Source organism: Alexandromys fortis, unplaced genomic scaffold (genome assembly GCF_014885135.2).
Source record: "Alexandromys fortis isolate MF-2015 unplaced genomic scaffold, M_Fortis_MF-2015_v1.1 scaffold_3, whole genome shotgun sequence".
Taxonomy (NCBI): domain Eukaryota; kingdom Metazoa; phylum Chordata; class Mammalia; order Rodentia; family Cricetidae; genus Alexandromys; species Alexandromys fortis.
The window spans coordinates 9348947-9375765 of record NW_026067909.1 but is presented as its reverse complement, the minus strand read 5'-3'; the positions used below and the strand labels follow the sequence as shown (position 1 = coordinate 9375765).

The 26819-nt window shown below is 53.9% G+C and overlaps 2 protein-coding genes across 3 annotated transcripts in view; both read right to left on the bottom strand.

The window, feature by feature from the left end:
* The window catches only part of Pkp3 (plakophilin 3), a 9569-nt gene extending 4648 nt beyond the window's left edge, over window positions 1–4921 (bottom strand). Inside the window, exons 1-5 of one of the 2 annotated variants that reach the window (XM_050136977.1) lie at window positions 4567–4921; window positions 2426–2505; window positions 1663–2294; window positions 1452–1575; window positions 735–939 (exon numbers count right to left, since the gene is read on the bottom strand). In XM_050136977.1, the coding sequence (XP_049992934.1) occupies window positions 735–939; window positions 1452–1575; window positions 1663–2294; window positions 2426–2505; window positions 4567–4798 (1273 nt within the window). In that variant the 5' untranslated portion in view covers window positions 4799–4921. The remainder of the gene's footprint in view (window positions 1–734; window positions 940–1451; window positions 1576–1662; window positions 2295–2425; window positions 2506–4566) is intronic. The other variant, XM_050136978.1, reaches the window with a different exon arrangement.
* A 7828-nt stretch (window positions 4922–12749) lies between these two features.
* Window positions 12750–23725, bottom strand: B4galnt4 (beta-1,4-N-acetyl-galactosaminyltransferase 4). Its single transcript, XM_050136976.1, has 20 exons — window positions 23309–23725; window positions 20737–20840; window positions 20334–20429; window positions 20138–20233; window positions 19962–20052; window positions 19784–19884; window positions 19565–19632; window positions 19286–19364; window positions 17779–17845; window positions 17541–17675; window positions 17344–17453; window positions 17164–17264; window positions 16980–17077; window positions 16017–16908; window positions 14394–14677; window positions 14115–14268; window positions 13929–14001; window positions 13682–13835; window positions 13254–13380; window positions 12750–13057 (listed from the first exon to the last, which is right to left on the bottom strand). Exons 1-20 carry the CDS (start codon window positions 23457–23459, stop codon window positions 12934–12936), a joined length of 3105 nt encoding a protein of 1034 aa, XP_049992933.1. The 5' UTR covers window positions 23460–23725; the 3' UTR covers window positions 12750–12933.
* Window positions 23726–26819: the final 3094 nt, after the last annotated feature.

Sequence of the window (26819 nt, the reverse complement as noted above, 5' to 3'; positions counted from 1 at the left end):
ATATGTAATCAGGGGACGGAGAAATGGCTTAGTGGACAAGAATATTTGCTGCTCTTGTAGCGGACACAGATTTGTTTCCCACCACCCACATGGCTTTTAATAACTGTGACTCTAGTTTCAGGGAATCCACTGCCCTCTTCTGACACCCGGTAAATGGTGCATATGGTAAATGAACATACATACATACATGCAGGCAAGAACTTCATATACATTAAAAATAAACAAATCTTTTAAAAAATAGTAAAATAAGCCAGGCACAATGGCATATACCTCAGCACTCAGGAGGCAGAGGCAGGCATAGTTCTATGAACTTAAGACTAGCCTAGTCTACATCGTACCTACCATGTAGTGGGCTACATAGTGAGTTCCTGTCTCAATAAATAAGTAAATGGGCTGGCAGAGTGGCTCAGGAGGTAGAGGAGCATTCTGATCAAGCCCAGTTACTTGACTTGATTTCCCAGAAGCCATGGTTGAAGGAGAGAACTGACTGCCAAAGTTGTGACCTCTGACCTCTACATATATGCTTGTGGCATGCATGCAGATACACACAGTACTAATAAATAAGAGAAACAACAAAAAACTCAAACAAAGCTCTCCCCCAAATTCAGTATGGGAAGGCATAAGATAAAGACAGGCTGTTGAGAATAAGGAAGGGAGAGAGGAGCAGCAGGGACAGGACAGGAGAGAGGGCAGACGATGGGGACGGAATGAAGAGGCTGGAGGGACCAGGGTACCTGTCACATTCTTGCGTAGCTCATCATCCTGCTCTCGAAGTGTCCGCAGCAGCTCAAAAATGCCGTTCTCTTCTACCAGCGCCAGCTTGTTGTCTGCATTGTCATAAATGAGGTTGCGCATGGCACCCGTGGCGTGGCGTTGCACCTCTTGGTTGGCGTGGTTAAAGAGCTTCACCAGTCTAGGCACCGCCTGAAGGCTGCGAGCCTGTGGCACATATATACAGATGTATGTGGGCATATGCAGACTGAAAAATGCGTGCAGACATGTCCACATGCATGGAAATAAGTGCGTATGTGTGTAAGTCATTCAGATGGTACAGGTGATATATATGCAAGTTTGTACATAACATGTGAAAATGTATTTTGTGGTGCACGTGATGGAAATGGTGACTATATACGCTACAGGCGTATGCAGAGCTGTGCATATATGGAGGTAATCTTAAGTATATGGCGGCGATGATGTATATGTATGTGCCACAGGTATATGTATGTAGGTGTATATAGATGATGCAGGTAACACAAACAGGACATGACCGCCCATTCTCTGCTGAGGATATGGAGAGGAGGTTTGTCCAGACAGTCCAGTGATCAGCAAGGACAGCCAAGGACCAGAGGTCAGGGAGGGTTGGGGGCTGGTAAGAACAGTCATTGAGGGCATCCAGAGCCAGTGGGGCACTCATCAAGAGATAATAGGGGACAGTCAGTGGGATATGTCACCTGCTTCTTGGCCGCTGCATCACTGTAGCACCTGTGCTGGATGTAAGCTGCTCCCAGCACCTGCAGGTTGGGGTCTGAGGCCATGAGGTACTTGACTGCTGAGGGCAGGTCAATGTCGTCAAAGCTGTAGAACCAGGAGTTAGTCAGTGGTCAGGCGGACCTTAGGACTGTGTGGTTCGATCCCTTCCCTACTTCAAGCCCGGCTCCTCACCCACTGCTGAGCCTCTGTAGCGTGCGATGGCCTGTGTAGCTGTCCAGTCCACGTACGTCTGGCAGGTGGCCTGAGTCAGCCAGGCTAAGACTGAGACTGCGCACAGATGGGGCTCGGGCCACGGGCTCCAGGCCAGTACCTGACACTGACCCGCTACCCCCACGGCTTCGGTGGCTGCTCTGAAATCTCTGCAGAGTTCGCATGGCGGGGGCACGGATGGTCCGGCTGGGTGGACCCTCAGTGGCCTCTGACCAGTCCAGGCCTCCTGCCCGGCTAGAGCCAGAGCTGGCCTGGCGCTCATAAGCATAGGCCCTGTAGGTGGAGGCGGCTGCAGGTTCCAGTTGCTCAGATACCACGCTGTAGCGGTCGTCCAGGCCCCCAGGCCCCAGCCTCAGTGAGCGCAGGGATAACGTGTCATAGTCGGCTCTGCTGGCTGCCCCACCTCGTTCATGGAAGGACACTGGCCGGGTGGGCATAGGTGGAGTGGGCTGGACACCCCCATATCCCACAGCCCCAAAGGCACTGCCCCCATTGTGAGCAGAGCTCAGCCTCCGACTGCAGCTCAGGTCCACGGCTGAGCGGGAGGACCAGGAGGCTGGGCTGTAGGCCGGCTTGGCGATGGGCCGGAAGGTCTACAGGAGGGGAGGGCACAGTGAAGGCATATCTGGGGTATACCTGGTGCCCCCCTTCTGATCCAGAGCTCCCAGCCTCCCCTGTGGAGCCTCCCCCTCAGTGTGAACTCAGAGTTGACTCCCTGACTCACCGAGGTCTTGTCCCCGCTCAGGCCCTGGGATCGGGAGCTGAAGCCAGCCTGCATAGTGTGGTATTGGCCCCTGGGCATGCCTGTGGACAGGGACAGTGACAGCCTGACTATGACAGAGAGCAAAGTGTTGGCTTTTCTTCTGTCTTCTGCTAGGGGTCTCTGACCACAACCCTGAGACTGACATCAGGCCCAGAGCAGGGAGGCCAGGTGGGCTTTGGGGCTAATGCTTTGCCCATGGCTCTGCCATGGCTGCAGTTTGGTTTCACCTAATCTGTCCTGGTAGGCCCCCTTTCCCTAGAACTCCAAAGTTCCTTCTCTCAAAGGAGGTCAGACAATTCATCCTGTTGACCTCTGGCCTGCCTGGAGAATGCACCAGGGTCTCCGTCAGCTGTCCAGTTCCCGCCAGAGCACAGCATCTGGCTCCCTCCAGGAAGCTGGCCCAGCCTGTCCCAACCCACAGTGACCTCCATTGAGCTCCTCCTGTGTCCAGACTTCATCTGTACGACAGTCACAGGGTAGTGACACTGTACAGGCCAAGGATGCAGTCTCTCTGGGTCCATCTGCTCTGACGGACAGTGGGAAAGCCACCTGGTAGAGCCTGAGGCAGGGACCACACCCACCCTATCCGGCCGTATATTAGTTGAGGGCCGGGCGGCAGCCCAGCTCCATGGTCAGTGGACGGGAAAGTGATGAGTGGGTGGGGAAGGCGGTCAGAAGCTTGGCACGATATGTAGGTGAACGAATCGGTTTGGAGGGAGAGAGGGCAGTGAAGGAGGATTACATAGGTGGACAGAAATGGGTAACTGGCTGAAGAGAGAGAGTGGGTGCAGAGGCAAGAGGCAGACACAAGACCATCCAGGAAACATCCCGAGAGCTGCTGGTGACAGTAGGCAGGCCTCAGGTGGATCAGCCTCTGCCTGGGTCTTCTGCTTTAGGGAAGGGCTCCCTGAGCAGAGCCACTACTATAGTACGGGTATGGGGAAGGGGCCTTCACTCCTCCCAACCCTTCCCAGGGGGTGGACAGTCTGGTGTTCCCCAGACCCACCCAGGTTAATGAGGCTTCTAGGCAGGGGCTGTTAACCCTTTGACGCTAGTGAGGGCCAGCCTAGGGGGCACACCCCAGCCTGGGGACCTTACGCCCACCCCCAAATTACTATCCTCCTCCCCCTAATTGGCGGGGTAGCCAGGTGATAATTAACCCCTCCCTGTGTCCTCCCCCACCCCATGACCCCTGGGCATCGACTTGGCTCCCAGTAAGGCTTCTACTCAGAAAGATTTCAGGCAGCACCCCAATTCCTGACCAGTCCTTCTGCCAGACAGCCCTCTCCCTCTGGCTAGTAGCTAGAGGCCATACATCATGTGGACCACTGTGAACTGAGGTCTGGACCTCTGAACAGAGGTTCATCGTAATGTCTAAATTTAATTCCTGCTGTTGTAGCCTGGCAGGTAGGGAAATGAATGAGTTTTTGAAATGACTGACTGCCTTGAGCCCAGCATGTCTGAGTGACCTTCTAACACACACACACACACACACACACACACACACAGAGAGAGAGAGAGAGAGAGAGAGAGAGAGAGAGAGAGAGAGAGAACGCGAGCCCCTGAAGAGAACCCTACAGGCTGTTCTCACAAAGAGTATCTGGGTCACTCCTGGTAGGCCCAGTTCTGTAATTCCTCAGGGAGCCCCTGCTCCAGACAGACCTGGGCTCTATCCAGGGCTCTGTCCAGGATTATCGGTCTCTCATACTACTGTTCTCCTCAATCCCGTCTAGTTAGCACCTCGGCCCCTCTATCTGAGACCTCGAGAGAGCCCGTGTTCTGTGGTGATGGGAGGGGTTGCCAACAGGTGTTGTTGTCTTCCTCGTTGTCTTCCCAACTTAGGGGGGTGGGTGGGCCCAGCCATGGGACCCCTGTCCTGGCTGGGGAGGACGGATGCCCCACCCAGGCTGCTCCCCATGCCTGCTGGGGCGGGGCGGTGACTCAGAGCAGGCCTCAGTGAGGTGAGTCAAGGCCTGAACCCCGAGCTTGTATGGCCTCTGCCCCTGGCACCGCCACCGCTGCCCTAGCCACCTGTACCTGCCACTGTCACCACTACCCCCTTCATCACCCCTCTCTTGCCTCCCATGCCCCAGTTGGCCTACCTCTGGCGGTCTCGACGGCGCCATCAAGCTCAGTAGACCCATTGTGCCGCGACTGCTGGCCCAACTGCAGGAGGCGGGCTCGGACTTGCTCCTGGACTCGGGCAGCTCGAAGCCTATCAGCCTCCGGCCCCTCAGCACCCCGGCGATCCAGCTGCAGGTCCGAGGGCAGCGCCAGGGAGCAAACACCAGCCTCAGGCTGCAGAGCAGACAGCAGGAAGTTACCCTCCTGCATAGTGACAGGGGCGACTAGCCACCCCACCTGTCCTGGGCCTCTTCCCGGTCTTGTCCCTCAAGGCCCGGTTCCAGAAGTCTCTTCCTGGCTGGCTCTCTTAGACAGACGCCCGCCCAGCCCAGAGCTTGGCTGGGGGCGGGGACACCTGGGCCAGGTGGGAGGGAGGGGCCTCTGCCTGCTTAAGGTGGAATTTGGGCGGAAGAACAGGCCCAGCGCGTCCTCGAGTCACGGCCCGGCCTTCTCTCTTGTCCTATCCCAGAACGGGGCCACAGTGACTTGGGTTCTACTTGCTCTCAGCCTTCCAAGCCCAGACCAAGCCCCGTGGGTGCCAGCGCTCTAAGTACGAGAGTAGGACACGGAGCCTGTAGGGGCCTGTCACTCCAAGCCATATGAGAAGGGGTGTCCCAGCCTGGGGGTTGGGAGCTCTGTAGCATCAAAGACCAGGCAGCCTCCAAGACATCTGGGACTGGGCTTGGTGAGGTCCAGGCAGGGTTGGCATCCAGAGAGAGTTTCATGTTTATAGAGTCCTGGTAAGGATAAAGAACTTGAGTGCTGGGTTTTAAGGGCAAAAGCAGCCCCATGATGACCCTGACAACTCAGTAAGACTGACCAGTGAGGTAGACAAATGTCCACCTCGTGACCTGCAAACCTAGAAACGCACTTAGACTCCACCTCTACAGAGTCTTCAGAAGGGCTGCCTGGCCCTCTCTGGCACCTCTCCCCAGCTTCTGCCCCCCAGGCCTGGGGTGGGAGGCCCGTTCCCAACAAATGAGTCAGGGCAGGCAGGCGGAGCCGCCCTAAGGGGTTGACTCAGAGGGGCCTAGGCTCATGTCAGCACCTGCCAGGCTGGGGGGCCAGGAGGCTGGGGGGAGGGCTGGACTAGAGAAAATGGGAGGGCTGGAAATGAGGGGCATCAGCGCTTGTCCCTAGAAGGTCTCACAAGCACCCCTGCCAGGTAGACCAGCTTGTGAGTTAGGCTTGGCATCCAGGCCGATTGGGGGGTTAAAGGAAAAAGCTGGGAGCTGGAGTAGAGGGACAAGCTGCCTCTGCATGCCCCGTGTGCTTCCCAAAAGCACTCCTGCGACTGTTTCCTAAGGCTCTGTCTTTTCTAGAACCTAGTCCCTGGGCTCAGTCTGGGCTCTCTCTCCCACACCGGGCACTCAGCCTTGAGTCCTGGCCCCTTAAAGACATTTGCTTTCACGGAGTGACTAGGAGCAGAAGCCTGGAAGTGGGAAGTGTTCAGAGAAAATAGCATCAGGGGCAAAGCCAGGGTGAGTAGGAAGGGATGGAGGGTGGGAGTCAAAGGTTGCTGGGGAGATAGCGTGGAAGGTGAAGCCCCTCCAGGATAGAGTCTGGCTTGGGTCTACCGGTCATGGGTGGAGGCCAGGGCTGGGCAACCTACCTTGCTTCTGGTCTGGATCCCACTGGCCCCTTGGCTCATTCTGGAGGTCACCGATGTAGGACAACTCCTCCTGGGCTCCATCCGGGTCCGAGATTCTGTGGTGGGCTCCATCAGGGCCCAGCTCCTGTGGGCAACAGCTTCTGTTTGGAGATGGTACCGTGGGGGCACCCGAGGGTGGGGTGGGAACGTTGCACGCCCATCTCATCAGACCGGTTGCTTCCCTGGGAGACGTGTTTCGTGTGGAAAAATCCTGGGAGACAAGTTTGTGCGGCGCCTTGAGGCCTGGAGGCACACGCCTGATCTGAAGAGGCCCGCCCTGTATGTGCTAGGTCCACCCAGAGCCCTACAGCAGCCAGGCTGGGGGGCAGAGGGGACAGAGGGTTCCAGGAGAGTGCTAAGCAGAGGGCCATAATTACACGCGGCTGCAGGGGGCTTAGGTGTGGCTGTAGCCAGATAAGAAGGTACCTGGTGAGCAAGAATGGCCAGAGTCGGCTTTGGGGGTCCACTTGGCGGAGTGCTGTAGGTACCCCAGTTATGATGGGCCTCCTTAAGGATGTGGGGACTAAGAGCTGTATCCACCTTTTTAGGGCTCAGTGTCCCTAAAAATCTTGGAATCTGGGTACTTCCTTTAATGGCTATCTGGCTTCGGGGATCAGTAATGTTCAGGGAAACTGTTCCTCTCTCAGCCCCATGTGTAGATCTGTATTTGACCCCTGTGTCCAGTGTCCCCTCAGCTGTGAGTGTCCCTCTTCCTTTTCTTGGAGAGAGGATGGGGAGGATGCAGCGGGGCTTCCAGGAGGAGGTGGACTGATACAGAAAGTAAGTTTACTCAGGGCGCATAGAGATGGATGGTTGCATTTCTGCTATAATCAGGCCTCGAACCTTGAACTCAGGCTCATGAAGAGTGCTTATGAAGACAGAGGATGGGCTGTCACCTTTCTGCCACTCTCCCAGTGGCTGTTACCTCTCAGAGAAGAGTGAAAATCGTAAGCGGGGCGGGGGAAGTTCCTAAGTGGAGGAGGAGTGGGAGAATTTTGCACTTGAGGAAAGAGCTGGGGGAGGGATACTGGGTGAGCCGGTGAGCGTATGGGCTGGGAGACTGTGGATAGTACAAGGGCGAGGGATTGGCTTACTAAGTGTTGGGATTGTAACAGCAGGATCTTCCAGACGCAAATGTCATGAGTATGCTGGGGCACAGACAGGTTAAGGAGGTTCCTGGTGCTCATGAAGCCCGAGGGGCAGGGTGAGGGCATGCTAACACTGCTTTGGTATGAGTTGATGAACTAGCCGGGTGCAGGAACCTGAGCTGAGACCAGTGGTGCACATCCTTGTGCTGGTGGTGTCCAGAAGTCTGAGGTCATCATGCCTGCCCAAAGACTGCCTCTTTCACAAAGCCTACCCAGACTTGCCCCATGGATGGCACTCTATGCCTTCCCAGACATTATGCTCCCCTATCCCATCCTGGGCCCATGGCCATGCTGGTTTCATCATCACTGCCCATGCTCCAATCTCAGACTTACGCCCCGAGGGTGGAAGTTAGCTGAGGAGTTCCAGTCCAGGTCACCAACACGTGCGGGAACATGTCCACCTGCCTGTCAGTCCATCCACATGAATCCATTCATTGTTCAAGTTCACCTTAGCCTGTGCACCAGGCACTTCTGGGAGAGGCTCGTGTGACACCCAGGACTCCTGGCCTTGCAGCGATGACAGCAGCGCAGTCTGTGGCAGAGCAAAGTACCAAAGACATCAGTACGGTAGTAAGGTAAAAAATGGCAGGTCCTGTGCTTGTGCACATATGTGTGCATGCATGTGCGAGTGTGTGCACGAGTGTGTGTCTGTTTCTCTGTGTGTGTGCAGTTAGCCTTTGCAGGGAAGGAATTCGGAGAGAAAAGATGCAGGTAGCATCCTGCAGAGGGTGTGGTGATGGGAAGAACTGCCGCATGGCAGTGAGTTGTCCCTAGAGTGTGGCTCATGCTGGCCGCTGAATGATGATGCACCAGGCAGGGTGATGAATTCTTAGTTCATACTCTGCCCTCAGTCTCACAAAAACTCCAGGAGAGTGGAGCTATGACTACCTCCACTTATAGATGGTGAAACCTGGGCCCCATAAGATTAAATGAGTTTCCATAAAGTGCATAAATGGTACAGCAAGTCAGAATCTGTTTCAGGGTTTCTCTGTGTAGCTCTGGCTGGCCTAGAACTAACTCTCTATGTAGACCAGGCTGGCTTTGGACTCACAGAAATTTTCCTGCCTCTGCTTCTTTAAAGATGGGAATAAAGACATGTCCCATCACATGCAGCATCTAGAGACATTTCCAACTTTGAGTAGCAGCAGAACGGGGGCGATCAGGGTGTGGCTTACTGACAAAATGGGGTCTTGTTAGATTTGTTGATAGTCATCTCTGTCTGGGCCACTTCCTGGACACTTCCTCCAAGGGGACGGTCTGTTTCTCTTAGTGGTGGGGTTTTAGCCTGTCTTGAAGGCTGCTTCTCTGGTTCTGTGAGTCCCCTCCTGAGGCTACTGCTTCTATGGAGCTCTTGGCTAGCCCTAGTGCTCACCTGTGACTCACTTTGAGACAGGGTCTCTTTACACACCCTGGCTGTTCTGGTCTTACTATGTAGACCAAGCAAGATCCACCTGCCTGTCTCCAGAGTGCTGGGACTAAAGGCATGCAGTACCATGCCCAACCACTCGAGGCCCTCTCTTCTAGATAGGATTATCAGAGATCTTGCTGAGTTCCACAGTGGCTACCTCCCAGGTTAGCAGAGCCTTCCACCACCCTGCCTTTTGCTGTGGAGGTCTCCTTGGAAATCCAGCCGCTTCATTTGCATATGTACTCAACACTCAGGGTTCCTTTGACTCTGGTCTTTATTTACTTTGGGGAAGTTTTCATTTGTTTTATCTCTGTCACCTTGCGTGGTTGTGGTTTCCCTATTTGTGCTTTGTCAACTACTGTCTTTTCCTGGGCCACTTTTGTCGTTTTCTTTCTTCTTTCTTTCTTTTTTCTCCTCCTCCTCCTCCTCCTCCTCCTCCTCCTCCTCTTCTCCTTCTCCTTCTTTTGGTTTTGTGAGACAGGGTTTCACTGAAGTTTTTGAAGCTTGTCCTGGAACTAGGCTGGCCTCGAACTCACAGAGTCCGCCTGCCTCTGCCTCCTGAGTGCTGGGATTAAAGGCGTGCGCTACCACCACCCAGCCTGTTTGAGGCAGGATCTTATTATAGAGTTCTAGTTGGCTAGAACTCACTCTGTAGACCAGGCTGGCTTCTAACTTGTGGTCATCCTCCTGCGTCAGCCTCCTAAATCCTGGAATTACAACTGTGTGCTACTATGTCTGGTTGTTTATCTGTGTTATTTAGCATTTCATTCTGTATGATGTTCGTTTGTTCTTTCTTTCTTACTTATTTTGGTTTTTCGGGATGAGGTTTCTCTGTGTCACCGTTCTGGCTGTCCTGAAACTCTGTAGACCAGGCTGGCTTCTAACTTGTGGTCATCCTCCTGCGTCAGCCTCCTAAATCCTGGAATTACAACTGTGTGCTACTATGTCTGGTTGTTTATCTGTGTTATTTAGCATTTCATTCTGTATGATGTTCGTTTGTTCTTTCTTTCTTACTTATTTTGGTTTTTCGGGATGAGGTTTCTCTGTGTCACCGTTCTGGCTGTCCTGAAACTCTGTAGACCAGGCTGGCCTTGAACTCACACAGATCTGCCTGTCTCTACCTCCCGAGTGCTGGGATCAAAGACGTGTGCCATCACTGCCCAGCTGTTCTTCCATTTTTTTTTTTACGATTTTATTTATTTGTTTGATTGTTTATTATGTATACAACATTCTGCCTCCATGTATGCCCACATGCCAGAAGAGGGCGCCAGATCTCATTACAGATGGTTGTGAGCCACCACGTGGTTGCTGGGACTTGAACTCAGGACCTCTGGAAGAGCAACCAGTGCTCTTAACCTCTGAGCCATCTCTCCAGCCCTCTTCCTTTCTTTTTTAATTGATAGTTTTGTGCGGGTTCTGGGGATAAATTTCAGGGATTTTTGTATGCCAGTGAAACATTCTAGCACTCAGTTAGATCCCAAATACTAAAGTGGCTTTTATTTCTGCAAAGATCTTATTTAACTTTTTACATTTTTCTACCTAAGTGCCAGCCATAATTTCTATTTCCATTGTTTTCATCATCAATTTTCTAAATTTTCCTCAAATATTTGCTTGTTCTCCCTGTCCCCAGAGGGCCAGGAAGGCCTTTGCAGGATTGCTCGTCCTGCCTACCACAAATGCAGTACGGCTCAGATGCGCTACTTTCTTTTCTGGCCTTATTCCTTACAGCACTTGCCTTTAACTGACACGGTGATGTCAGACACTGTACTAGCGTGTCTGTTTGGTGCAGCACCCAACAGCACCACCCACTACTGTGCTAGGATGTAAGTCCTCCAGGGAGGAGTCCTGCCTTCTGGCTGGTGCTCACTGAAAACACCTTAACATATCAGGGCAAGGTGGCTCACACCTTTGGTCCCAGCACTGGGAGGCAGAGACAGGTAGCTCTTCCTGAGTTAGAGGTCAGCCTGGCCTACATTGTAAGAATCAGGACAGTCAGTCAGGGCTATGTAGAGAGACCCTGGTTGGGCAGGACAGAGAGAGAGAGAGAGAGAGAGAGAGAGAGAGAGAGAGAGAGAGAGAGAACAGCCTGCTGGCACAGACTTGTAAAATTAATAGCTTAATCTGCTTCACCTCCCTTTTACTTATGGCTTTCCCCTTTTCTCTTTCTTTCTTCCTTTCTTTCTTTCTTTCTTTCTTTCTTTCTTTCTTTCTTTCTTTCTTTCTTTCTTTCTTTCTTTCTTTCTTTCCTTGAGATGGTGTTTCTCAGTGTAGCCTTGGCTGTCCAGGAACTTGCTCTGTAGACCAGGCTGGCCTTGAACTCACAAGAGATCCACCTGCCTCTGCCTCCCGAGTGCTGGGATTAAAGGTGTGTGCCACCACTGCCACTGGGCCAACGATGTTTCTTTTTTTGGTATTCTCCACCCCACTTTGACACAGTCTTGCTAAATAGTCAATGTTGGCCTCAAACTTGAAACCTTCCTGCTTAGCCTCCTGAGTGATGGGGCTTGCCTGCATGCATCACCACATCGGTTTGGTTTCTGTTGTGTTGTTTTAATTTTTATTTATGCGAATGTGTGTATGCCATCTGTGTGCCGGTGTTCACAGAGACCAGAGGAGAACGTTGGGTCCCCTGGATCTGAAAGTTACAGGCAATTTTTTGAACTGCCTGATATGAACGCCAGGTTCTAACTCAGGTTCTCTGGAAGAGCAGCGGTGCCTAAGTGCTGAGCTGTCTTTCCAGCTCACATTTTGTGTGCATGTGCTCATGAGTGTGCATGTATTGTACCACGTGTGTACAGGTCTGGTGTGTGCGGAGATCAGAAGAGGGTGTTGGATCCCTTGGAACTGGAGTCCTGGACGGTTGGGAGGCACCATGCAAGCTGGGAACTGAATTCTAGCTTCTGCAAGAGCAGATTTGCCGAGCCAGCTCTCCAGCAGAGCCCACGTTATTTTTTTTTCAAAAGAGGTTCTTTTCTTTAACTTGCAGTATTTTTTTTTATATGTATTTGTGTGCAATGGCATGCCTATGGAGGCCAGAGGACAACTTGTAGGAGGTTAGTTCTATTATGTGGTTCCTCGGGTCATCAGATTCAGCTGCTGATTCATCCTGCCAGGCCTGGTAGCATGCCGCCTTCTTCTTTATTTTCTGAGATAGGGTCTCATTATGTATTTGGGCCACAGAGATATTACAGTCTTTCTCCCAAATGCTGGGATTAAAGGTGTATGCCACCACGTCTGGCTTGTAGCAATTTTAATTTTTTTTAAGGTTTAATACACACACATACACACACACATATGATGAGTGTCTTGCTTACACATATGTGTGTGTTCCTGGTGACCTATCAATAGGGTGTTGGATCCCTGGGACCAGGGTTAGGTTTAATTGTGAGACACCATGTGGGTGCTGGAAACTAACCCCAAGTCCTCTGCAAGAGCAGCGAGTGTTCTTAGCCACTGAGCCATCTCTTCAGCCCCTAGAACACATATTCTTAAATCCAATGCTTTTCTTGTAAAACATCTGTAAGTAGGGGCACTTCATCTGAACCAGACATAGAGAAGGCAATGTGGGTAACTGGGGGCTTTGGCGTGTCTGCTCTGGTTGTATGGGTCCTCCCCTGTGGAGTGACAGATAAAGGTCATGCTAGAGACTTGGTGTCTCCGCATATGCTGGTTCAGCGACAGTTCCTGTGTGGGAAGGTCTCATGCAATGTCTGTTCTGAGCAGCCAGACTCCACAGAAACCAGGTGGAAACACAGAAGCTAAAGGCAGGAAGTGGGTGTGGGAGGGGAGGATGCATTGCCCACAGCCGCTCCAGTAACCAGGGCTCTGCCTCACAAGAGAAGAGTCACAGAGAACAAGTCAGAACTAAAAAAAATATTTCATTTCATTCTGAATAAAAAACAGAACAGACAGAACTCTTGTAAATTCTGAAAACAATGTCATTGCTACGGAAAATTTCACAGAAATCATCAGGGAGTATGGGGACCAAGGTACCAGCCCTGCCATGAAGGCTGCCTATCCGGAGTCACGGAGGAGGCGTTGAGGGGCCAGCACAGGTGGTGGCAGAGCCTGAATCAGGCACAGGGTGCAGCGTCTAGCTGCTGCCTCAGAGCCCAGTGACGCGAGGGCTGCCGGGTCTTCAGGATCGCTGTGTGCGGGCCCCTTTGCGGCTGCGTGTGGCCCACATGCCCCGCTTTGAGTGGTAGTGGTGGTAGAAGTGCCGTAGTCGAAGCCTCTCCACCTCCAGCCCTGCCTGCAGGACCCTGGGATGGGTGGGTGGCAATGTCAGAGCCCAGGTTCTCTGCTGGGGCTCAGGGCTGCCCTGAGACTGGAGAAGCCCAGAGGTGAGAAGGGTTCTTGGGAGTGGGGCAGGTGGAAGGGTTTTGTGATCCTGTCAGGGTCAGTTTAGCATTGGAGGAAGAGGAGAGGTCTCAGTGTGAGATAGGGGAGGGCAGTCACCTGTCCAGAAGTTCCCAGTCCTCGCCTCCCCATTGGTCACGGAACTCCTCAGTGTTCATGCCTCCTACCCGGTCAAAGTCTGACTTAAAGATCCCGAAGAGGCCGAATCCGTTCACTTCCCAGTAACCTTGAGGTGGGGAGGGTGACCATCAGGCAGTGGTCCTTAACATTCTCTCCCCTAGGAGGACTCAAGGACCTTGGGAGGAATTCCAAGAAGCCTCCTCATTTTGGAGACTCTTTAGAGGGGTTGGTATTTGATCATAACCGACAAACTCCTAAGTCCACAGAGGAAAGGGTCTTATGACCCTTCACTTCTGGGTCCTATGAGGTATTGCTAGGGTCCTAGGCTTACCCGGGAGGTTAGGTTTGGATTTTTGCCCTGGTGGTTTTAAGAAACTGGAGTTCCTGGGGAACACGAAGGTCCTTACCGTGTGGGTCCCACGGTGAACTCCCACAGCCCAGACGCATGACCACAGGGGCGAAGGCCAGCTTGCCCTCCACACAGTGCTTGCGTATGCTGTCCAGGATGTTAGGTGGGAAGTGGATGTGCAGGTCACAGAGGAAAACGATGCTGCTGGGGTCCTGTAGGTTGGGAGGTCTGAGCCCTGCCCACCTCCCCAAGGTGAGCTCAGCACCCTCATTCCTCTCCCCTAAGCCCTTGACTGGCCCACAGACCTCCACTGCATCCACTCCAGTTTGCAAGCCTGCAGAGCGTTCGAAGTTTCCAGTTCGTCTCAGGTACTGGTACCTGGGGAAATGAAGGAATCACAGGAATCAAGGGTAGATGGTATCAGGACAACCCACCTCTCACAAGAGGAAAGATCTTTGACCTCACTAGGTGCTGGTGGTAACTGTCATTACCGAGGTAGCTTAGCTGCACGCAAGGCCCGCTCCACATCCATGTCCTCGCTCTCAAAGTCCACTAGGATGATATTGAAGTGCGAGTCCCCCGTGTGCACATGCAGCGCGGTCATATCAGACAGGAACTGCACTACCCAGCGAGCCTGATTCTTTACTGAAAGAGGGGGGTGCCACTGAGCTAGCATGACTGGACAGCATGGTTTCCCATTTGGAAGATCCCCTTCAGTCACCCATGCCCATGGCGTTAGCCTCCCCCCTCCCCTCTCGAAGCGCACATACCTGGCACAATGAAGTGAACCATGACATCCTGTCGCCAAGCCAGATGCAATGGCCGGCAGAGCTCTGGGCGACTGTCTGGTTGGGTCGAGGCGGCAGGAGGGGGCTCAGGACTTTCTCCATCCTCGTCCCCAATGCGTGCTCCAGGCAATCGCAGGAAGACATATTCTGATAGGCGCTGGCGGCCGCCTCCGCGCTCTTGCAATTCCAATTCCAGGAGGAAGCGGCTTCCTCGTGCGGAGTCACGGCGCTTCTCCACGTTCACGATGCGCAGAAGCGAGAAGCGCCTGCGAGGCAGGGCTGATTAGCCAAAGACCGTAATTCCACTTAAATCCCCCCACGTCCCACTTCACCCCCAAGAACCACGCAACCACGCTCCTCGGACTAAATAGCACCTGTAACCCACTCGGTAGTTCCCGGACACAGGTGGTTGACCTTCCCACATCTCACACGTCTCCCCCACCCCCCCAGCAGCAGAAAGGAGTAGGGAAGGGTACACTAGGACCGTGCTGTGAGCCCAGGATTGTCAGGTTCTCCCAGATGATTTACTATGCCTGAGTTTCTTTGCTGTTTCAATACTCTTCTGCTGTGGGTAGCCTCCTACAGAGCCCCCAGGAGGAGGATGTCGGTCCTCCCTGACCCGGCCCCACCTCCCGCAGGCCCCTCCATTTTGTCTCAGGCAATTATTCTCAGGCCTCAGGCTATTCATTCATTCTGTTCCTATCTTCTGGCGACAGCCAGTGGTTCTACAGGAACCCATCAGCCAGCGTGACTTCAGATGGGCCCAGACTGCCTGTGACTCAACCGCACCCAACACAGGAACCTCTGCCCCCACAACCAAACACGCTAGGTTACTCCTTGGGGCTACCACACCCTAGGACCCAGACGTGCAAAAGTGAGGTCATGCCTTGACCACTCAGGGTGGACAGTCTGTCCCCACAGGCTGCTTTCGGGAAATCTTTGAACCAATGGTGGAGGGTCTTAGGCCACCTCCTCACTGTCCTACACAGCAGGACAACCCCTGCCCTGTTCAAAACTTCCTGGTGAGCCTGGCTCCTTCTACCCATCAGCTGGACACTTTGTCTTGATGACCCTGTATTCATCCAGGTCCACAGAAGGTTCTACCTTTCCTAAAGGCTGACACTGTACAGAACAGACTCTCGTGAGAACTCCCTCAAAGAAAAATTATGGCCTTAAGCTCCCTCAAAACGGGGTAGAAACAACTTGGAATCCTAAGACCTAACAGGTCAAGGGGGATCAGTAACAGGGGTCCTGGGCTCTCCCCCTTGAGTTAGACATAGTCCCCTAGACCCTTCAAAACTCTACAAGGAGAGGTTTGGCAGTCCTGAGCTTGGCCCTTCAGTGTCTCTTGTCCCTAAAAAGGCTCTCTCATGGCCTGGCTAACCCTGGCAGTTCATCTTAGAGTTTCGGTCCAAGACGACGGACTTGGTGCTTAGCAGTAAAGGGATATGAAGCCAGTCTGGAGTGGGGCTCCAGAGAGCCCTTCAACCTGGGTAAGACCCTCATCACTGGACAGGGAAAGGGGGATCAGAGAACCGCTGAGAGCCAAGAAAGGTCTGGGATTCCCGCAGGGAACACCATGCCCTCTCGCAACCTGCCCCGTACCCGCCATGGCGCGCATTGAGTCGCTCCATGTACTGAGCCACCACATCCACGGCCTCAGCCTCGGGAAGCTGCAGGTTCCCGGACACGTTGCAGCGCAGGTCGTTCCAGTCAGAGCGCAGCAGCTCGAAGTCCATGGCGCCCACACTGAATGTGCGCTGCCAGTCGATGGCATCCTCGCGCCAGTGACCCAGCGGCGGCCGCCCAGCGGCCTGCTCCTCCTCTTCCTCACTGTCTTCTGATGTGGCCTCATCACCAGGGGCCCCATCATCCTCCCCTTCTTTAACCTCTCCAGGCAGCTGTGGCCTAGACACCTGAGACAAACTCATGAAGGAGGTCACAGGCTGTGTTTCCACGGAGGAGTTCAAGTCCACTGTGGGTACCGTGAGTCCCTGTCCATGCACTTGGCCCTCCTGGCCTCTCTGGGTGGTCTGTGCCCTGACTGGGGGCTTTAGTTCTGTGACCTTGGAGCCACTGGTCCTATAGCCCTGGGTCCGCGGTGGGTGTGGGGGCACCCGCAGCTGCACTCGGGGCAGAGGCTTGGGGCGCAGGAAGACGCCAGGGAAGGGTGGCCAAGGTGAGTCTCTCAGCGCCTTCGGGGAAGACCGCTGTCCAGGCCGCACTCTGGTCACGTACACCTTTGAGGGAGACTTCTCCACAGTTCGGGGAGGTGGAGCTCTCCCTAAGAAGAGGGGCAGGGGGCGTGGGGCCCAGTTCAGTGCCCGGGAGTGTCTGGGGGTCTGCTCATCCAGCGGACTGGTCGTAGGTGGGGTAGGGGTGGCTGTAGTCCCAGCGGAGGTCGTCGGGGTGGGTGTCTTGTGGCTCTGTCGTGGGGACACATCAGTGGGCTCTAGACTGTCTAACAGTCCCTGCTCGTCCTCATCATCCAGGAAGTCTGCAGAGAGTGTCTGGTAAGTGGAGAATCTGGCAGAAGGGCTGGGAGGGCAGCAGGAACGGGGCACTCACCATCGGGGTTGAGGAAGAGGAAGGCTCTACGCTGAACTTCTTCCTCATCTTCCTCTCCTTCCTCCTTGTCCATCTTCATGTATTTATAGAACCCAAACCTGAAGGAGAAAGGGCATCAAAGGCCTTCTTCACGGAGGCTCCTTCTCCTCACTTCTGATAGGACAATACCCCACCCCCAACCCACCTTTCCAGGTAGAGCGGGGACTCGCGGTAGAAGCACTTGTTGTCTGTCTCCATGTGAGTGAGACGGGTGTGGTCGTTGGGATAGATGAAGGACAGGTACACCTACAAGCAGAACTGAGAGCTTAGGGGTAGGGCTTGGGGAAACCGTCTCTTTAGGAAGCCTCTCTCACTGGATACTTACAAACTGTAGTCCTTGGTAACGGGCTATGGGAAAATCCTTGAGGACGTAGGTAGGCGCATAGGCACAAGGCTCCAGTACATTCTCTAGGCTCAGAGGTTCCATCCGAGGAGCTATTTAAAAAAAAAGGGGGGGGACATCACTTGGTGGCCTGGCCTTACCGCACTCCATCCTCACCCTCTCCTGGAGCCTCCTCTTACTGAGGAAGAAGGTGTCCCGGGGGTCTGGCTGCAGCATGTCGGCGCTGGATTCCTTGTTTGGTGGGTATCCCCCTACATGGCTGGCTGGAGACTGAGGCACATGGGTCACGTGGTCCATCTTCAGCGATGACTCATCTGAGAGCAGAAGGACGTCTGGAGCTTCAGCCTACCCTTCACCATCCCCATGCTGAGCCCAGCAGAACCCAGCCATTCCCCTGAGGAAGGACCCAGCCCGCACCTGTGTACAGGGAAATGTGAGCCGAGCCAATGATCTCGAACTTCAGACCAGGCAGGAAAGCTCGCCACTGGGGGTGTGGGGATAGGAAAGAGGTTGGGTCGTGGTAGGTGGCCTTCCTTAGTTCAGGGGTGAGGGACTAGAGTGAAATCCTCAAAGGATGGAAGAAGCTTGGTGGGTAGAGAGGGAGGGAGGGGCTTAAGGGAGAGGCACCTGACAGACGCCCCACAAAGTTGAAGGGTTCAAGGGGCAGATCCAGACCCCATCCAGCTTCATCCCCTCCTTAACTTATGACTCCATTTTTCCTCTGGTTTTGCATGTTGCCTTCCTGAGGTCCCAGACCTAGGACCTGCCACCGGATGGGCTCCCCATGCCCCAGCTCCCGAGTCTCCTGGCAGATGTGTTCTTTCCACCTCTGTTAACCTAGGGCTCCTGGGGGACTCACTCTGCACTTCTGTTGCTAGCTTGTCCTAAGGGTACCAAGACTTCTGCTTCCCTAGGACCATCAAAACCCCGTCTCCACTCTACTGAGTTGGGGTGGCATGTAATATCCTATGGCATGGAGGCTGAGAAAGAGCCCCCATTCCTACCATAGTCCCTGTACCTCATCCTCCAGGCTCTTTCGTCCTGCTGTGGAACCCTTCTCCTACCTCCCAGCTCCCTGCCTTTCTTCCCTGTGATGGCTGATCCTGATTTTCAACCTGACAGCATCTAGAATCACTGGAGGCACACCTCTGGGCATGTCTGTGAGGGATTGTCTAGGTGAGGTTAACTGGGGGGGGGAAGACCTACCCTAAAATGTGGGCAGTACCACTCCATGGACTGTGGTCCAAAACTGAATAGAAAGGAGAAAGTGAGCTGAGCACCAGCATGAATCTCTCTGTTCCAGACTGCAGATGTGATGTCACCAGCTACCTCAAGGTGCCTGCTGCCAGGACCCCCTCCCATGATGGACTGAACCCTCAAACTGTGAGCCAAAACAAACTCTTCCTTAATCTGTTCTCGTCAAGTACTCTGTTACAGGGACAGTCATGGCAATAAGAAGATAACAGCACACTTTCCGAGGCTCTATCTCTCAGCCTCCCCTTGTTCCAGAGGCCAGGGGGCTTCCTGGGATGCAAACCTCACTGCCCCGCTCTCAGACAGTCTGAGCCGCTCAGTACAGCATTGCGGGTCTAGCCTGATCTGGTTACCAGATTCTTGGCATCTCAGAAGATGCTAGAAAATGGGGCCAGTTCTCCAGATATAGAATTTACATGCTACGCTTCCTGCTGTACACTTTCTCCCCCACGTGTCCTGGTGAAGGGCCACTTGTCAGTGCAGTCCCTCTAGCAGCCAGCAGGTACAACGTGCCCTCCTGACCTTGGCCCACGCCCGGGAACAACTGCTAGGCTAGAAATCCCTTTGGGCTATGGACCAACCTACAGTGCCTGTTCAATAAGGACATGGGAAGTGGATGGGAGGAGAGCTATGGTCTTTGGAGCTCCTCCAGAGGGCAGGTCACACTCACACCCACTTCCACATGGTCTGAGCCCTTGTCATCTTGCTTGTGAAGCAGTTCAAAGTAGTATCTCCGGGAGGCCATGAGCCTGTGGAAATAAGGAGTCGGGGTTGTCTCCCACCAGACAGATTAAGAGCCTGGAGACTGGGGAAAGAATCTCACATCCCTCTGGGATGGTTGGTCCCTCAGGAGGATGATACTTGTGTAATACGGGCAAGGGCGATACCCAGCCTCCCTCACGTGCCAACACAAACGCGCACATTTGATAATGCATCCTCAGCTACTCACCGTCGTGGCTTAGACACCTGGGAACTGAACTTGGTGAATTCTCCAGGCGCTGTCCACTCAGAGCCAGTCTAGGGGTGAAACAAGCAGGGCAGAGGAGGGATCACATTTTCCTTGTGGGCAGCTGAGACATTTGGTCTGTATTTTCAAGAGGTTGCAGGAGACCCGCTGAAGTTAGATGTGGTGCCGATAGAGGAGCTAGGGCAAGAGGGCAGAACCTACCTTGCCTACAAAGGCTACAAGCTGGGCAGCCGCTGGGCTCTCATCCAAGCTCAGCCAGAACTCAGAGTTGTCATCCGAAGCCACGGAGAACTGGATGTCTCCTAGTCGACGGGACAGAGGTTCAGGAAACTGGACTGTTCAAGACACCTTGCCCCTGGCATACCCCCAACCTACTCACCGTCTCTGGCTGGGTGGATGAAGCCGAAAATCCGGAGTCCATAGTTCTTCCACTTAGGGGACACGGCTAACTTTGTCACAGTAGTGCGAGTCTGCCAGCAGAGCAACAACCATTGACCCGCTGCTCCCTGCACGCCGTGCCCACTGTGCCCACCCATCCTTCCCTGAGGTACTCACATGAGGAAACAGTGGGAAGTGCAGGTTCCTTCTCAAGTGGCCCACAGCACCCCCACACCAGTCCTCAAATACGTGCAGGTTCACCTGTCCCTTGAACTAGGGGCCAGAGGGGACTTTAGCTGTTATACAGCCTGCTTCACCCCCTTCCCTTCCCTTCCCTTCCCTTCCCAGCCCAACCCAGCCCAATAGAGCTCACTTCTTCCCTCCATGGAGGTGTCTGGTGGGTGAGGTTCAGTGGTGGCGGCTTCCTAGCTCCTCCACGAAACAGCATGTTTGGGACCCGCCCCTCAGGCTGCAGGAAAGGGTAGCCATGTCAGAGTTCTAAAGGCAGGAAGTAGCACTACTGCACAGTCCATCTAGGGACACACAGCAAAGCAGAACGTCATGGTCCCCCTTTTGCACATCACCTAAGTACTCTCCACAGACACCCTCAGCCAGTGTGCCCAGGCAGATAGGATGCATTGACAGGAGGTACAGCACAAGCAGATCAGCCACCACTAACCAGGCACAGCATCCAGGCTGGGATGCTAACACTTACATACAACCCATCCAAAAGAGGAGTGGCCTCTTGTGCACAGCCTTTTCTGGCCGCTGCTTACCACCTGCTCCTCTTCATGACTTTCACTGGAGTCCTCCACCCTCTGCGTGGATGATACCGCTCGGACACCCCTGCCGTCTGTCACCCCAGTCAGCTTCTCACCATCTGCAGACAGTATGGGAAGTGTGTCAGGTCCCAGATTCTAAGGTCAGCATCTTTATGGCTGGGGTCAGTTGGAGTGGTAGCAGCAGGAAGAATTGCTGAAGCTCCTGCACTCCTGCTCATTCAATCTGGGGCCCTTCCAGAACCCACCGTGGGTGGGTAGACAAAGCAAGATTCCTTCACCAGTTCTTCTCCAGTCCCAGGACTATATACACACTCACCCCAATCTAGTGATCCTCCAAATGGCTTTGCCTTGGGAAGAACTGCAGATGGCCTAGCACCTTCAGTGCCCTTCCCATGTGCTAAGGTACTTGCCTCCTGACTCTCCCCAGATCTATGCGAAGACATGTCTACAACTGCCCTTCCAGTTTGGGGAAGACCACCCCTGTACCTTGTTTTGTCCCACTTCCTGGACCTTCTCCCTAAGCTGCATGCCCACTACATTGGTGGGTGTCCACTCTTCTGGATTTGAGTCTTCAAAGGCAGGAGGATTCACTTTATCCCAGTCCTGTCCCTCCTGGTGCTCCCAGGGAGAGACACCGGATCCAGGAATCCTTCCTGTTTCAAACCATGCTTTGCATCCACATCGGCGCCTCAGTGCAGATCTCAGAAGCCAGGCTCTTGTATAGGTACGGCTGATACCAAACGGGACTGAACTATCTCGAGGTGAGGGGCTGCCTGTGTGCTCTTCCCTTGAAATCTCTCTGGTACCTCTCGCTTGCTCACATTCTAGATCCTATCCTGACCAGCCAGGAAGTAAGCAACCAAGACTTGCATGGTCAAATTCGCAGAGCCTGGCCTGGATACCACAGCCTATTGAGCTAAGTGTAGGCATCTGGAGTACATTGGGAACCCTGTAGTAGGGTCTCAGCCCAGGCTACCATCACTATCTTGCAGCAGCTAAGCCTCGGCACAGACAGTGTGCATCAGGCTTCTGCCCCAACCCCACTTGGAGAAATCTGGAAGCATAGGCTGTTGGACACCCACTGAATGCTGCCTGCACTGAAGATGGACTATACCGTCAGGAAAACTGTAAGCACACACAGCTTCTCATAAGCCTTGCAGTGCCTGGGATCCCAGGTGACCAGACAGGAGATGGGACTTCAGTCGAGAGTAAAGTATGTACGGCTGGGGCCCCTTCTGTGCGGCCCAGGCTGCTTCTAGCTGTGCCACTGGGCATCACTAATCTCCAGGATCCAGAACAGATCCTACCCATCTAGGAGGAGTCAAAGCCAGATGCCCTAATGATCCAACCTTGAGCGGTGGGGCTCCCTGTCTTCACCTCTTCCTGGTTGGTCTCAGTCAGAATCAAATTGCTCAGTAAGTCAGCCAGGAGGAAGGGAGGCCTATGGCTGTTGAGAAACCCACAAGGGGAGCTGATGGGGGCTGGGTTTATTGGGTACTAGGTCAGCTCTGGGTCCAGACCTATTAGCTCACAGCTGAGGCGAGGCTTCTCTTAGGGATAGAGTTTTGTGCCAAGATATCTTGAAGCTGTCACAGTTATAAGGTACATGGATTGGGATGTCCCACAGACTTTCTTTGGGGCTGGGATGGGTCTCAGAGCCTTGGCTCGGGATCTGGCGGAAGATGGATGGAAACAGGTGTCCAGGCACTTGAGGAGGCAGAGGGCCTTCTGCAGATAGAATAGGAGCAGGGCTGAACAGGGAGTTTCCGGATCCATCAGGTGGGGTGGACCAGGATGTCATAAGTCAGTGTACTGCTCTGATCTCTCAGAGGGGAGATACTTGCTCCCTGCCTCAGCTCAACAGCCGCCTTCACAAGGGTCAGAGCCAGCCTGGCTGGGCTATATCCAGCTTGGTTGGACTTCTCAGATCCAGTCCCTGGTCTTTTTCTACCTAGCTGTCATTGATACCCACCCTGCTCTGGAGCTTTTCCACCAAAGTCTGGGTCAATGGCCACCAACTCCATAGGTTCTCCCCTGCTTCTAGCCCACAAGGCTCGCCAGGCCTGAGCTGCTTTGTGCTTCCCCTACCGACTCTTAAATGTGTAGACTACAAGCATTTACTCGAGTTAGCATTGGTCCCTAGCACACAGGCGGTTCAGTCCAGTCACAGGTGTAGCCAGGATTTCCAACTGTTTTGGTCACTCTAGGCAGCTGGATCCCTCAACGCTACCCTTACCGCCCCCTTCCCCCAGTAGACAAGGAAACTGAGGCCCTGCTAAGTAGGCAACGGCCTGGCAGGCCTCTTGGCTAAGGGTACGGGTGCCTGCAAGAGCCCACCGTTAACTCTATCAACACTGGATCAAAGCCAGATTCCAGGGTCCGAAAAGGTTAGGGATGCGCCCCAAGTGGGTCCCCGGCGTTACTGCTGACGTCACTGGGAGTCCCGCCGAACAGAGCCGCGACCCCTCCCCCAATATAGCGGAGCTGGGATGAGCAAGACAGCGGTGGGCTCTGGGCAGTCAGATCCCCGCGCCTTGGAGGCCCGGGCCCTCAAGCCCTCGCGTACCTCGCCCGTAGCCCAGCCGCTGGCGCAGCGCGCGACCCGGGCGCACCAGGCTCCGGTGCACGTACGTGAGCCACGCGGCGCAGGTGAGCAGCAGCAACAGCAGCAGCAGCTTCATCTGCTTGCGGACCTTCTTCACCGGGAACCACGGCATCGCGGCGCCACACTCAGGGGCGTCGCTGCGGCCCCCCGGCCCCGCCTGCACCGTCCCACATCCCCCGGCCCACCCTGCTGCGCTCAGCGCCTGCAGCCCCGCATGGCCCTTTGTCCGCTGCCGGGGCTACGGGATTTGGTCGCGACGCCCGGGCTGCTCGGGCCGCGGTCGGGGTGGGCGGTGGGAGCGGCTCCTCGAAGCGCTCCCCCGCCCGCCCCTCCCGGCTGCTCACGCTCCCCTGGCCGCCGCCGCGGGACCGAGCAGCATCCGAGCTGCGGTGCTACCCACCGTGAAACGGGACCGGCGGCCGCGTGGCCCGAGCCAATCGGCCGCGGCCAGCCCGTGCACAACCAATCCGTGATGCTCGGAGGCGGGGCGGCGCGTTAGGGTGTGCCAGTGGTCCTCACGACGCGCGCACTCACCTGGTCTGCGCCGGCCGCGCGCCCGGGGATGCGGGGGTTGCGGGGACCCAATTTGCGGTGAGGGAAACCAGGGACGTTCAGGAGAGGGATGTAAGAGGTCGTTGTCACCGTGGAGGCCATGGCTGGGGCGAGCGGTGCTGCGGGAAGCCGGCTGTGTGTCTGTGAAAACCTTAGGGATACAGAGCACGCAGAGAAAGCTTGCAAGACCAAAGAGGAGCTCAGCCTAGCTCTCAGTGGGACTTGAACCAGGCTGGGATGTTTAGCTGTGATGGAAGACAGGTGGGTGGAGGGTGGTTCTGTCGGGATCACTTCGGTTGTGCACTCCATTTGCTTTCTTGCTGGCGCATCTAAGTCCCCCCCCCCCCCGACTACCACCGCTCTTCCACCTTGCCACCAGCCGGTTCTTCTTGGGGTTCCATCCTATTAACCACAGTACTTCAGTTGGTGTAGCGGAAGCTGCTGTGAGCCTGCAGAACTCGTAGGTTAGGAATGTGGACTGGAGATTTGAATAGTCTCCCCTCCTCCATGATGCCACGGCCTTAAGTGGAAAGATGCCATCGGAATGGGGTGGATCACTTAGAGACCTTCTCACTCTGGAGTGGTTGTGCCCCAGTGGAGATGACTGGGTACCTTCCTGTGTCTGTCCTAAGGGGTGACCTCCAGTTCAGCAAGCAGTGGAGCTACCCTAGACAGTGTGCATCACTGTCAACCCACTGGCCCTGTTCGGGAGGCTGCTTTGCTCCCCCCCCCCTTCTTTCTTTTTATTTGTTTGTTTTTTGTTTTGAGTCAGGGTCTCACTATATGGCCTCTGCTGGCCTGGAGCTCTTAGGCACCTGCTTGCCTCTGTCTCCTGAGTGCTGGGATTAAAGGCATGTATCATCGCGACTGGCTCCCCTGCTTTCTCTTTTAACCTTGCCCCATCATCACTGTGTATTCTTGGGACACAAAACCAAATTGGCCACATTTCTGTCCTTACAAAGTGTTTTTACTTTTGTTACTTTTTAAAAACCTTCTTTCAACCATCAGCTGCTGTTCTCATTAACTCGCCCCTTGTTCTGACTTGTTTCTGTTGCCTGCACGTGTGTATATCCTAAACATCGTCTCAGTGTTCTGCTTCACACTTGCACACACACCCCTGCCTTACAAGTCGCACGCTGTAGCTGCTTTTGTACCCTCATACTTATTCAGCTAAGAGACTAGCTGAATTAAATGACCTGGGGTTGTTACAGCTGGAAGGCCTGAGGGTGCAAGAGTGAAGGAGATAAGGTCTCTGCTTTTGTGGAACTTAGGTACTTCTGTTTTACTGGGCAGAGACAAAATAAGCAGCATTCAAAGAAAGCAACTGTTGGAAAGCAGACACTAGCAGAGAAGTGTTTGGGACCCTTCACGAGTCCCTGCCTAGGGAATCTCCTCTGGTCATCTGGAATCCAGCAAGTAGAAGAAAGGGTGGCGGCAGAACAGCCAAGTAGGCGGTCTTTGACCAGCTAGACAGCTGTTCCTCGTGTTAACATATCTGATTGTGACCACATCTCACCCCAACCATGGAGGGAAATGTCACAGTCTAACCGAGCTGATAAAAACACAACAGCTCTCGTGATGAAAGTATGCATAAACACTTAAAAAAAAAAGCTATTTACTTAAAAATTTTTTAAAAGCCAGTCGGTGGTGGTACAGACCTTTATCCCAGCACTCAGGTGGTTCTTTGTGAGTTTGAGGCCAGCCTGGTCTACAGAGCTACTTCCAAGACAGCTAAGGCTATTACACAGAGAAACCCTATCTCAGAAAAAAAATTTTTTTTTAAATTGTTTAATGTGTATGGGTATTTTGCCTGTATGCACATCTGGTGTGCCATCTGTGTGCCGGGTGCCCACAGAGGTAAAAAAAGGGTCTTGGATCTCCTGGATAACTGCCAGGAGATAAGTGGCCATGTGAGTGCTGGGAACTCACCCTGAGTCATCTGCAGAACAACCAATGCTCTTAACTGCTGAGCCATCTCTCCAGCTTGACAACTGTGTTTAACCAAAGCAAAACCACAGTTCAACTCCAGAGGAACCCGGTCAAAACTTCACATTCACCTTTGGGTGCGATTCATTCCTGTAGCTGAGTCACACTCCTTGAGCATACCCAAGAGGTAAATGATGCAAACACAGAGACACATTAGCCGCTGTGAGTACATGTTGTGTTGGATGGGAGGGAAGCCGGAGGAAGAAAAGGGAGGTGAAGGAATTGGTCCCCGGAGGGTAAGAGGAAGCACTTACCATTCAGTCATGGGGTTGGAGTGGCACTGACAGCTGCCCTTTTGGATGGAGCTTTCTGATACCTTTGCCCTCAGAAAAGGCTGGGGTTCCTTGCCTTGTGGGGGGAAAACCTAAGCCTGCATTCCCCAATGGTCAGTGCAGTCAGCAGTTTTGTTGTGGATGGATCTAGTTTTCTGTAGTAGTTTCCATGGGACTTCCAGGTGCTAAGGGACACCCTCAAGGAATCCCTTCCTTCTGAATCTCTCTTCTTGTCTATAACATGGTCCTGATTTCTCCTTGACAGGACCTAGCATCCTGGCCAGTACAGAGATCATTCTCTCTGTAAAGATAGCCTTTTGTATGCTATGTCCCCTGGCAGGACACTCTTGCATTTGCCCAGGACTGAGGGGACCCAAAAGACCAAGTATAATAGGTATACACTATTTCTTCTCCTGACCCCTAGACCCATGGACCCTGCCTGTGGTAAGTTGTTGCATGGCCACTGATGTAGAGCATCAGACATATCCTGGGTGCATCCCAGCCCCACAGTGTGGCTACTCTCCTGGCACCAAAACAGCTTCTAGGAGCCATTTTACTGTTCAGTGGGAACATAACCAGACAATGAGTTCTCTGGAGAGACTTATGCTGTATGGAACAGGTCCTTCTCTGAGTCCACAAACTGCCATTTGGGCAGGAGTGTT

Excerpts from the sequence above, each read along its gene's own strand:
- B4galnt4 (XM_050136976.1), bottom strand. The coding sequence starts at position 23,459 with ATGCCGTGGTTCCCGGTGAAGAAGGTCCGCAAGCAGATGAAGCTGCTG. Across the intron at positions 17,078-17,163 it reads TCCCCGCTCTACCTGGAAAG|GTTTGGGTTCTATAAATACA; the intron begins GTGGGTTGGGGG and ends TTTCTCCTTCAG. Across the intron at positions 13,836-13,928 it reads CTGGAGTGGATGCAGTGGAG|GACCCCAGCAGCATCGTTTT; the intron begins GTCTGTGGGCCA and ends CCCAACCTACAG.